This window comes from Phascolarctos cinereus, unplaced genomic scaffold (assembly GCF_003287225.1).
Source record: "Phascolarctos cinereus isolate Bilbo 61053 unplaced genomic scaffold, phaCin_HiC Scaffold_7;HRSCAF=346, whole genome shotgun sequence".
Taxonomy (NCBI): Eukaryota; Metazoa; Chordata; class Mammalia; order Diprotodontia; family Phascolarctidae; genus Phascolarctos; species Phascolarctos cinereus.
Window position 1 is genome coordinate 2,210,978 of NW_027556180.1, and position 12,391 is coordinate 2,223,368.

At 40.8% G+C, this 12,391-nt stretch overlaps 1 protein-coding gene across 12 annotated transcripts in view; it reads right to left on the reverse strand.

Annotated features, from left to right (window-relative positions):
- The window catches only part of DLG1 (discs large MAGUK scaffold protein 1), a 223,123-nt gene that overhangs the window by 40,805 nt on the left and 169,927 nt on the right, over nt 1–12,391 (reverse strand). For all 12 annotated transcript variants that reach the window (XM_020964824.2, XM_078147262.1, XM_020964830.2 and 9 more), the window contains 2 exons: nt 10,971–11,115; nt 1,732–1,852 (listed from right to left, as the gene is read on the reverse strand). In XM_020964824.2, the coding sequence (XP_020820483.1) occupies nt 1,732–1,852; nt 10,971–11,115 (266 nt within the window). The remainder of the gene's footprint in view (nt 1–1,731; nt 1,853–10,970; nt 11,116–12,391) is intronic.

The following is a 12,391-nucleotide window of genomic DNA, read 5'->3' on the forward strand; positions in this document are numbered from 1 at the left end:
TATTCTCAGCTGTGCACTGCACCTTTACCAAAAGGGATGACCATGTATTAATTAGGGCACAAAAATTTCATGGACAAATGTAAAAAAGCAGAAATGTTAACATATGTAGGTACTTAATAAATGTTTATTGATTGATTGACTGAATGTATAAAATACCTAAGAGCGTTTACCTGTCAGCACGCATACACAGGAAATATGAAAATAGCTACAAAATACTCTTTATAGAAAGACAGACATAAAAAAACTGGAGAAATCTTGGTTACAGGTAGGCCAAGTTGATATTATAAAAAGGACAATACTGCCAACCTTCATTTATTTCTCCAATGCCCTACCAATCACACTACCAAAGGATTAATGATAACACTCATCTGGAGGAAAAAAAGGAAAATCATTTTTTTAAAGTGGGCATGAAGAGGCCTTTTATCAGCAGCAACAGATCTAAAACTCCATGAGAAAGCAGACTCACCCAAAGCACGTGGGCCTAGTTAAAAGTGAGAGAAGTTGCTGACTAGATCGATTACATGACAATCAACTACAGCAAATGAGACTAGTCGCTTAATGTTGGCTAAAATAAAGGTGCAGCAATAAAGCCAGAAATCACCAGCAGAAAAAGCTGGTCAAAGCCAGACCCTCCCTCCCCTCCCACCATCTGAGATAAGCTCCAAATAGATTCCTTCCACTTAAAGGGGGATCTCAAAAGCAAAGCAGAGGAGAAAGAAAGAAAATGCCATTCAGTTCTTTAGACAGGTAAAGCGGTTAGGACCGAACAAGGGATAGAAGGGTCACCGATGAGAAAAGGGATAGTGGGATTACATACAAATAAAAAGTATCCGCTCAAACAAAATAAATGCAATTATAATTAGAAGGGACATAGGTAGCATGGGAAAACTCTGACAGCAAGTTTCACAGATAAGGGTCTCATTTCCAAGATATATAAGGAATTAATTGAAATCCATAAGAATAGAGCCATTCTCCAATAGACATGTGGTCAAAGGATAGGAACAGATAATTTTCCAGGTTATCACTAAGTCTTATGAAAAACTGCTCCAAATCATTAAAAATTAGAGAAATGCAAATTAAAGGAAATCTTAGGTTGTACCTCATGGCTATCTACCAAAAAAGAAAAAAAGAAAAAAAAGGAAGTGACCAATGCTGAAGGGGCTCCTTGGCAAACCGGCTGCTGCTGTGACACCCTAAAGGAGGCTATCCACCCAGTAAACGATACCAGCACTGAGACTCTCCTTGGCATGAGCTCACAGAGAGGAAAGTGCCCAGAACCAGGAACCCCATCCCAAGAACACTGCACAAACAAACAACACAGAGCGCCGTGCCAGCCCTGACAAAGGCAGAGGGGTGCAGCAGCTGGACTGAAGGAGACATTTCTGCACGTGGCCAACGTGGACTTTGTCTTGCCTGACTGAGGGCTATCTGTTACAAGGGTTTTGTTCTTTTTCCAATGGTGGGGCAAAGGGTGGAAGAGAGGGACAGAAAACCAAGTTTTAATGAAAAAAATAATAAAAATAATAAAAAACAATAAAAAAAAATTCAATTTTCAATGCAACATTAAAAGAAAAGCTCTGCTAATTAACAAGCTGAATGAGGGTTTCTTTTGTCATAAAACAAGTAGAAATGAAATCTGTCATGCAGCAATCCAAGGTATGGCTATCTCTTAGGGATGAACCCTGATGGACCAGTCGGGCTGTAGGGAGATAAGAAATGCCAGCTCCTTACCTTGTAATTTCATCATCTCCAGGTATCCCTTTGGGAACTGGGGAGTATCTGGCTGGTGATGCTGGTGGTTGGCCCAAATAAGCAGGTGGACTAATATGATTGTCCACAGGTTGAGAATAAGCTAGAAAAACCACAACAACAACAAAAAATTAAAATAAAGAACTAATTGCCTGAGCAATACAGTATGAAAGATATTTATTTGGTTCATTAGTTCAGTAAGACAACTTAACCGTGACCAACCTGTTTACAATTCTGGGACGATTTCTTATGTTCAGACTTTAATGATTCCTGTGGATCTTCTCAGCGACACCTAACGTAACCCCTACTCACCGTGTCCTGCCAATAACATATTGTCTTTGCTCTGGGTGCTCAGTGCAGTGCTTGACACACAGGAAGCCCCTCTCACCCATTCACAGGGGTAAGACTGAGTGATGCGGCCCTTGGGTGAAGCCCCAAGGGTCCATCGTCGGCAGCATGAACGCCCTCTCAGCTGTGAGGGCCTCTGTACACACAGGGCCATCCCACGACTCTAATGAGACTGGAACAAGACTATGAGACCGCACAGGAAGACCTAGATGAGGCCTAGCTCAGAAACTCAGGACACCCAAGCACTTCCGTCATATCTGACTACTTCCTAAGGACAATGGAATGAAAAGAAATTCAGGACTTGGATGACCCAGGGATAATAGAGAAGCTTCCCGGTAAAGAAGAGGGCCTGAGCAAGGGTGGTGGCCAGGGGAGTGGGAAGGAGGTGGCCGAGAGGAGCAGTTTATCAAAGCAGAACCAACAAGACTTGGTAAATGATGGAACACGTAGGAGAAGGAAGGAAGAAGACAAACACTGATGAGGTGCCTGCCATGAACCTGGCGCTGGGCCAAGTGTTTCACAGGCATGATCTCATGTGATCCCCACAACAACCCTGCCAGGTGGGTACTCTCCTTATCCTCATTTTCCAGATGAGGAAACTGAGGCAGACTGGTTACGTGACCTGCCTAGGGTCACATAGCCAGCAAGTGTCTGAGGGTGGATCTGAACTCTGGTCTTCCTGACTCCAGCCTCAGTACTCTATCCAAGGTTACAGGAAGGTCAGGAGAGACCCTGTGGAGGACAGAGAGACAAGGCATTCTTTTTCTTTGGGGGCCCTGGTGAGTCAGTGCAGCTGGTGATAGTTGTGTGTGCACAGAGGTCACCCTCGGAGCCTTGGGAGGACACACAGAACCTCCAAAGAGAGCAGATGTCAAGGTGGCCCCAGAGGGCAGAACCACAGGGTTCAAGGAGGCAAATGGAGGCCTGAAGTCACGGAGGAGGCATGTCTGAAAGTGGAAGGGGCTGTCTCAGGAGGAAGGCAGCCACAGCCTGGAAGAAGGCTGGGAGCCTCCTAACATTCAGGTGTTTATCTGGGTCACCTGCAAAGGTCTTGGGTTCCATGGCATCCAGCTGTGAAAGTCCTTGAGGGCAGCAACTAAGAAAAACTATTTTTGTTTACCCAGGCCGTGAATTAAGCTCTGAACGCTAAATCTGAAGTATAAGAAGAGGATTTATGTGGACTCTAAAATGGAAGCGAGAATGTTTTCATTGATCTCTCTCTCTCTCTCTCTAAACAGCACCACTTTTTCCCCCAGGGTCCCCCTCACCAGAAGCAGCTGGTGTCACCATAAAGGACAGAGCGCTGGGCCTGAATCCTGAATTTGAATGAGGCCTAAGATATTCCCTAGCGTGTGACCCTGGGCAGCTCATTTCACCTCATGTCTGCCTCAATGTCCTCATCTGTAAAACGGAGATAATAGCAGCATCTATCTCCCAGGCTAGTTATAAGGATCAAATGAGAGAATGTTTGTAAAAATCCATTCAGCACAGTTCCTGTACACAGTAGGTGCCATATCAATGCTGGTTCTCTTCCTCCCCTCCCAGAAAGCCATCGAATAGAACAAATAATTTTTTTGAAGATTAAAGAGGTTAAAAAAACCAGCACTGAAGCCTGCAAGTCATCCTTGTGATCCTCACACCTCGCCCAGGAGTAGGGAGGCTGCGGCCTCTACACGCTGACACTTATTTGGAGGGCTGACGTGGTGGGAGTCATGGTGTTGACTATTTTCTTGGCTGCGCCAGCTTGTAGAGCCCTGATCGTGCTGCCCCATTGCCATCACAGCCATTCACCGGCTGATGCCTGTTCCACTGCTTGGCCATCACAAGATCCAAGGTCTCCTTGGTGTGGAAGGAAGCAGAATTTCCGAGTCAAAGGCAACGGTCATTTTGGTCACTTTCTCTGCATAACTGATTCACGGCTCCGTCAACGACTGTCCTGGTGGGCCTGTCATCCCAGAGCACTTCCAATGCTATCCCCATTTTGGGTTTGTTGCTTTGGTCATCTTAGCCAATTTTTAGGGGGTGGCAGACTCTTTCCATCATCTGGCTCTGCGTTTCTCTTACCATCGGTGATTTAGAGAGGCCTTCCCGATGGTTGTTAAGAGTTCACAGTTCTCCTTTTGAGAACTGTCTGTTCACAAACCCTCTCTTCTTATCCTAGGTGTAAGTGATTTGGTTTGGGCAGAAGTTTTTCAGGTTCATATAAGCAAAGTTCTCATCTGTTCTGACACAGGGGTCTTTCCACAGTCATTCACATTTTCTTGTTGATGGAAACGGGGTTCCGCTCCTTCTGATTCTCCCTTTTCTAGTCTGTTTCCAGGCTCACTCTCTCTAGATGTCTGCTGCTTGACAATATAACCTGAGGTCTGCAAGTTTTATTCCTTTTTCACCCACACAGCTCTTCATCGCTTTATTCTTGTATTTAATGAGAAAGCTTAGTTCTCAAATGCATGAGGCTTCTAGTTTAAGATGGATGCTTTTTATTATATTTTTCAAAGGTCCCCCAGAGCCTATATTTTGTAGAGATTTCAGTATAAAAAAGTGTCGTACTTTGTCAAAAGCTTATCTCGTTGGAGATATCCATATAGTTAGGGAAGTTTTGCTTTTAAAATTGATAACTATATTGGTTGTTTTCCTAATACTGAATCATCCACACATCCCTAGAACGAATCCAGTTAGGTCCTGATGAATGATTTCTTGCTGTAATCTTCTAGACATGATTTTATTTAAAATTTTATAAGCAATATTCATGAAGAAATTTATTAGTCTACAATTCTGTGCTTTAACTTTTCCTAGTTTATGTATTATGACTACATTTGCCTCATAAAAGAAATCTTATACAGTAAGTTTTCTCAATTTTTAAGAAAAATTTATAAAGTATTGGTATTAAAAAGTTTGGTAGAATTCTCTAGTCAATCAGGACCAGGATGTTTTTCTTTTGGTGGTTCTGTTGTGGTTAATTCTCTTTTACTGAGACTTGAATACTGAAGATTTCTATTTGGTCTTTTGTTTGGGTATTTATCATTGCTAAAATTACTTCTCTATTTCTATTGTGTTCTCAGTTTTGTTAGCAATATAACTGTGCATAACAGCTTATGAATATTCTTTTTATTTCTTCTGGTATCACTGTGTCTCTACCTCCTTTATTTCCTCTTTTGCTGATTTGGTTTTGTGCCTCTTTTTAATCAGATGGGCTAATGGTTTATCTAGGAGATTTTTTGGGAAGAGGGAGTGATCCCGGTTTAACCTATTCCTCCTCTAGTTTTTAATATCTCCTCTTTTGTGACTATTTTTATTTTCTGCCTAATTTTTAAAAATAACTATTCAATTCATTAATTTTCTCATTTTCTATTTTTAATTAATATTTTTCAAATTATATGTAAAAACAATTTTTAGATTTAAAAAAAAATGAGTTGTAAATTCTCTCCTTCCCTACCTTCAAGAGAGCAAACAATCTGACAGATTATACATATGCAGTCGTGCAGAACACATTTCTGTATTAGTCATGTTGCAAAAGAAAACAGACAATCTTTTTTGTGGTGGCAAAGAACTGCGAATTGAGGGCATGCCCATCAATTGGGGAATGGCTGAATAAGCTGTGGTATGTGAATGTAATAGAATACTATGGTGCTATATGAAATGATGAGCAAGAGGACTTCAGAAAAACCTGGAAAGACTTGTCTAGTCTGATGCTGAGTGAAAAGAGCAGAATCAGGAGAACACCGTACACAGTAACAGCCATACTGTGCAATGACTAACTTTGATAGACTTATCTCTTCTTAGCAATGCAAGGATCTAAGACATCTCAAAAGGTCTCACGATGGAAAATGCTGTCTGCCTCCAGAGAAAGAACTATGGAGTCTGAATGTAGATAGAAGCATACTATTTTCTCTTTTTGTTTCTTCTTTCTTGTGGTTTTTTCCTTTGGTTCTGATTTTTCTTTACAACATGACTAATGTAGAAATATGTTTAATATGATTGTACATGTATAGCCTATATTAGATGAGACTGCATGCTGTTTTGGGGAGGGGGAAACATTTAGAACTCAAAATCTTATAAAAGTGAATGCTGAAAACTAAAATCAATTAAAGGAAGTGAAAGCTATTAGATCCACAAAAAACCAAGGAACCCCCCACCCAATAAAGTTAAAAAAAATTTCACTTCAATCTGCATTCAAACTCATCAGTTCTTTCTCTGGAGTTGGATATCATTTTTTCATCATAACACCTAAGTCCTGGTTCTGCTCACTTCGCTTTGCATCAGTTCATATAAGTCTTTCCAGGTTTTTCTGAGGGCATCCTACTTATCATTTCTTATAGTACAATAGTATTCCAAGGCAAAAATTAAATAAATAAATAAATGAATGAATAAAAGAATGAATGAACAAACAAACAAATAAATAAATGAATGAATGAATGAATGAATGAATGAATGAATGAATAAATAAATAAATAAATAAATAATGAAGAAGGAAATAGGGGCAACTAGGTGGCACTGTGGACAGAGCTCTGCCTTGGAGTCAGGAGGACCTGAGTTCAAATCCAGCCTCATACACTTGACACTTACTATCTGTGTGACCCTGGGCAAGTCATTTAACCCTGATTGCCTCACCAAGGAAAAAAAAAAGAAAAGAATAACATTCTATCACAGTCATACATCACAACTTATTTAGCCATTCTCCAATTGATGAATATCCTCTCAATTTCCAATTCTTATTCCCTTTGGGTATAGTTCCAAATTGCTCTCCAGAATGAGTGGATCAATTCACCAACTCAATCAACAGTGCATTAGTGTCCCAATTTTCCCATATCCCCTCCAATATCTATCATTTTCCTTTTCTGTCATATTGGCCAATTTGACAGGTGTGAGAGGTGGTACCTTCAAATTGTTCTAATTTGCATTTCTATAATAATAACAATAGTGATTTAGAGCATTTTTTTCATATGATTATGGACAGGTTTGATTTCTCCACCCAAAAACTACCTGTTCATATCCTTTGATCATTTATCAACTGGGGAATGACTTGTAGTCTTATACATCTGACTCAGTTTTCCATATATTTGAGAAGTTAGGCATTTATCAGAGAAACCCCCAAGTTTTCTGCTTTCCTTCTAATCTTAGCTACATCAGTTTTCTTTGTGCAAAAACTTTTTTAGCTTAATGTAATCAAAATTATCCATTTTACGTTCCGTAATGCTCTGTATCTTTCGTTTGATCCTAAATTCTTCCTTTATCTATAGATCTGACAGATAAACTATTGCATGCTCCCCTAATTTGCTTATGGTATCACCCTCTGTTAAATCATGTAATCCACTCTGCTATCCACTTGTTTTATGGGTGAGTTCATCCCCTTCACAGTTATGACTACTCTGTATTTCCTTTTATCCTACTTTCCCCACCTGCGTATCCTTCTCTCTCTCTCTCTCTTTCTTTCACCATCCCCCCTCAAAAGTGTTTTGTTTCCCACTACCACCTCCCCCAATCTGCCTTCCCTTCTTATCGGCCTGCCTCTCTTCTCTTCTTCCCTCCCCTTCCGTTTCCCTGTAGGTTAAGATAGATTTCCATACCCAAATGAGTATAAATATTATTCCCTCTTTGAGCAAATTCCAATGATGGTAAGGTTCAAGAATTGTCCACCACGCCCTCTATTTTCCCCCCACTGCAAAAGCTCTTCTGCGCCTCTTTTATGAGATAAGTTACCCTATTTTACCTCTCCCTTCTCCCAGTGCATTTCTTTCTCACCCTTTAATTTTATTTTTTACATATCATCACATCATAGTCAACTCACACCCATGCCCTGTCTATGTAGACTCCTTGTAACAGTTCTAATAATTATGAAGCTCACTGGAGTTACAAGTATCATCTTCCCATGTAGGAACGTAAACAGTTTACCCTTATTGAATCCCTTATGATTTCTCTTTCCTGTTTTCCTCTTCATGCTTCTCTTGAGTCTTGTATTTGAAGATCAAATTTTCTATTCAGCTGTGGTCTTTTCATCAGGAAGACTGGAAAGTCCTCTATTTCATTAAACAGACATTTGTTTCCCTAAAGGATTATACTAAATTTTGCCGGTTGTAATCTTAGATGCTCCTTTACCCTCTGGAACATCATAATCTAAGCCCTCTAATCCTTTAATGTAGAAGCTACTAAATCTTGTGTTTTCCTGACTGTGGCTCCATGATATTTGCTCTTTGGCCTGGGAACTCTGGAATTTGGCTATAATATTCCTGGGAGTTTCCTTTTGGGATCTCTTTCAGGAGGTGATTGGTGGATTCTTTTCATTTCTATTTTACCCTCTGGCTCTAGGATATAAGGGCAGTTTTCCTTGACAATTTCTTGAAACATGCTGTGTAGGCTCTTATTTTGGTCATGGCATTCAGGTAGTCCAATAATTCTTAACTTCTCTCTCTTCAATCTTCCAGGTCAGCTCTTTTTCCAATGAAATAGTTCATATTTTCTTCTTTTTGTTTTCACTCTCTCGGTTTTGACTGTTTCTTGACTTTTCATAACATTATTAGCTTCCACTTGCCCAATTCTACTTTTTAAGGAATTCTTTTCTTCAGTAAATTTTTCTCCATCTTTTACCATCTGGCCTATTCTGTTTTTTAAGGTGTTATTTCTTTGTATCTCCTTTATCTAGCTATTGACTCTTTTCATGACTTTTTTTTTGCATCACTTTCATTTCTTTTCTCGATTTTTCCTTTATCTCTCAGATTAATGATTTTAAAAGTCCTTTTGGAGCACTTCCAGGAATTCTTTTCGGGCCTGAGAACGTTTCACATTTGTCTTTGAGGCTTTCCACGGAGCTGTTTGGACACTGTTGTCTTCTGAGTTTGTGTTTTGATCTTCCCTGTCATAATGGTAACTTTCTAGTGTTAGGTTCTTCTTCTTCTTCTTCTTTTTTTTTTTTTTGGTCATTTGCTCATTTTTCTAGCCTATTTCTTGACTTCTCACTTTCTGTTAAAATTAGGCTCTTGCTCCCAGGGTGAAGGGGGCACTGTCCCGAGCTTTAGGATTTTTCTTCTGCTGTTTTCAAAGCTAGCTCTGGGAGTCTGTAAGTTTTCAGTTCTTCCAAGGGGATATGATCTAAGGCTTGATCTAAAGAGAGGAAAGGTCACTGTTCTCCTGGCCTCTCCTTTGGTGTGTGAATAATCACAAGCACTCTTTTCTACCTTGGAACTGTGATGAGGGCCCCTGCAGCCATATAGTCTAGTGTGGTAGTACTCTTCCTTGTCCTGGGACCATGGCCCAGAACTTCACATGGGCAATGCAACATAGTCCTGCTTCCAATGCCAGGAAAGGATCCCCTCTAATTTCCTTTTGAATAGTTGTCTGACTGACCCCCTCCATCTGTGGGCTGAGAGCTCCAGAAGCTGTCACTGCAGATTTAAGTCACCCCAAGGTATGCTGCTGGTTTGCCAGGGCATGGCCCACACTGAACTTAGTTCCATTCTCAGCCCAGTGAGACAGACCTTTCCTGCCAACCTTCCAAGCTGTCTTGGGCTGGAAAATTGTTTCACCCCATTCTTTTGTTGGTTCTGCCACTTCAGAATTTGTTTTGAGGCCTTATTTTAATGTTGTTTAAAGGGAAATTTGGGAAAGCTCAGGCAAGTCCCTGCCTTGGCTCTGCCACTTTTTTTCTATTTTGCTAATATTTTTAGGGATATAATTTTCCCCCCTAAGACTACCTACATCCCAGAAATCCTGCTACATTTTTTTCATTGTTATAATTTTCTTATAGCTATGAATGCTACAATTTGTTCTTTAATCTATTTATTTTTTAGAATTTCATTGTCAAGTCTCTATTTATGTCTAGGTCTTTTGCTTTTGTCCCCTGAATGATTATTATTTTTATTCTGAATGGTCTGTAAAAGATAGGTTTACTATTTTTGCCTTTTATCATTTGCCTGAAATGTCTGTTGCTTAATACATGGTTATTCTTTCTTTAAAGAATGGAAAAATTCCTTAGCAGTCCTGTTTAGAAGATGACAAGTATTTTAGCTCTAGTTTCTCCAGCAATTTGTTCAGTTATATATTATTCCTTTTATCTGTCCAAAACAATAGGGAACAATGGAAATGTTCTCCCAATTTTATATTAATGTCTATGCCTTCTATTAGTTCAGTTAATTTTTCCTTTACTTAGATGCTAAGGCATTGAGATCATATGATTTTAATAATCATACAGGTTTGTTGTTTATAGTTCCTTTCAGTATAATGTAGTTGCCACATTTACCTCTTTCTATATTGTAAACTTTTGTTTTTGCTTTGTTTGACAGCATGACTGCAACTCCTGCTTTTTCTGGATTCAATCAATTAGTCAACAAACAATTTTTTTCCTTTTTGTGAGGCAATCTTGGTTAAGTGACTTGCCCAGGGTCACATAGGTAGTTAAGTGTCAAGTGTCTGCGTCTAGATTTGAACTCAGGTCCTCCTGAATCCAGAGCCAGTGCTCTCTCCATCGTGCCACTTAGCTGCCCCAATAAACATTTATTAAATTCCTACTATGTGGCAGGCACTGTGCTACACACTGGAGATATAAAAGGGGCAAATGGAAGTCCCTGCCCTCAAGGAGCTTACAATCTGGGAGAGACAACATGCAAGCAAATACATACAAAGCAAACTATAAACAGGATAAAGAGGAGATAAGCAACAGAGGGAAGGATTTGGATTTTTCTAAGCATAGGGATAATCCAAAGAATTCTAGGTTATAACAAATGAAAATGGCACCATTAATGCCCTGGATGTGACTTTACCTAAGGAATATTTTATGTGATGTCTAATATTCCTCGTGAACAATAATAACGAAGAATTAAAAACAAAACAAAATGCCTATTAACCCCATTATAAAATTTCCACGGAGCAACTAAACTTACAGTTGGTGACATCAGGAGGAACACAGCCATCGTTCATGTACATACTGGTGGGCTTTGCAACTCTAAGGTAAACAAAGTCAGATGTGTTCTTTAAGGCTGTCACGGCTTCTTCATGAGTCACTTCTTCTAAGCATACACTATTCACCTAAAACAAAACAGGAACAGGAAGGATTCAGATGTTGTAACATAGAAAACATTCTCATATGTTAGCAACATGAACCGAAACTTTCCAGCTGTACAGGTGTACAGTTTACTACAGCCATAGCTTTGGGAAAATGACCAGCTGACCCAGAAGCACCTGTGAAGCCCACATTTTATGCCTGGCACTTGGCTACATGGTACACATGCACCTAAGTGTGACGAATATAAACAGAACAGATGAATACATGTGCAAAGGAGTTCAATCGGAGGCAGCCTGGCCCAGTGGAACTACAAGTGTCTGTTGTGAGTGGCTGCAGCCAGGGGCATCGGCAAAGGCTGCCCAGAAAACAAGGTGCTGATGCTGTGTCTCAGAGGACAAGGCCAGACTGCCCAGGGAGGTATATAGCGAATGGAAGGTAGAGTTAGGAATGAGGACCAGAGAGGAGCTTGTGTGCAGCCAGATCTCAGCGAGATGCGAAGCAATGTCCAATGAAGGATCAAGGTGTATAGGGCTATGAAAGCAAAACAGGGCGACTCCTACACTACCCTGGGGGCAGGGTGCAGCTACTAAAGTTCATGGCATGTGCTCTGGGCAGTGACTGCTTGGTGCTTGAGGGAGGAAAAAAAAGAGTAATAACAGCATTTCTATCATACTTTACAATTTACAAAGCATATCACAAACACTGTCTCATCTGACCTTCCCAAAAAGCCTTGGAGGGAGGTGCTGTTATTATCCATAATTTTCAGTGGAGAAAACTGAGGCAGACAGAGGCGAAGTGGTTTGCCCAAGGTCACACAGCTACTAAGAATCTGAACTCAGGCCTTCCTGGCTCCATGCCCAGTGCTTACTCTACTGAGTCACCTAGCTGCCCAAGAAAATCACTTCGTCAACAGTATGGAAAATGGAGTAAAGGGGGAAGAATGGTGGGGCATGGAAAAAAGCCTCAGGAAGCAAGGGGCACCAAGGCCTGACCCAGGCTGGTAGGACAGTGTGGACATCCTAGAAGCGGGACAAAGGGAGAGGGGAACAAGCCTCTGTTCGACGCCTCCTCGGGAGAGCCTGGCCCTATCATCTCAAGTGGCAATAGCCTGGCTACGTGAGGGGGGGGCAGGGATGCACCCCAGGAGTGGGAGAGACCAGCAAGGACAGCAATGCCTCACTGCAAGAGGATGAAAGAGGAGTTCTGTGGTGGAGATGCTCATGGAACATCCAGTGTGAAATGAGGAGGTAATTGATGAGGCTGACCTGGGGCTCGAGAGAAAGACCAGGACAGGACAGA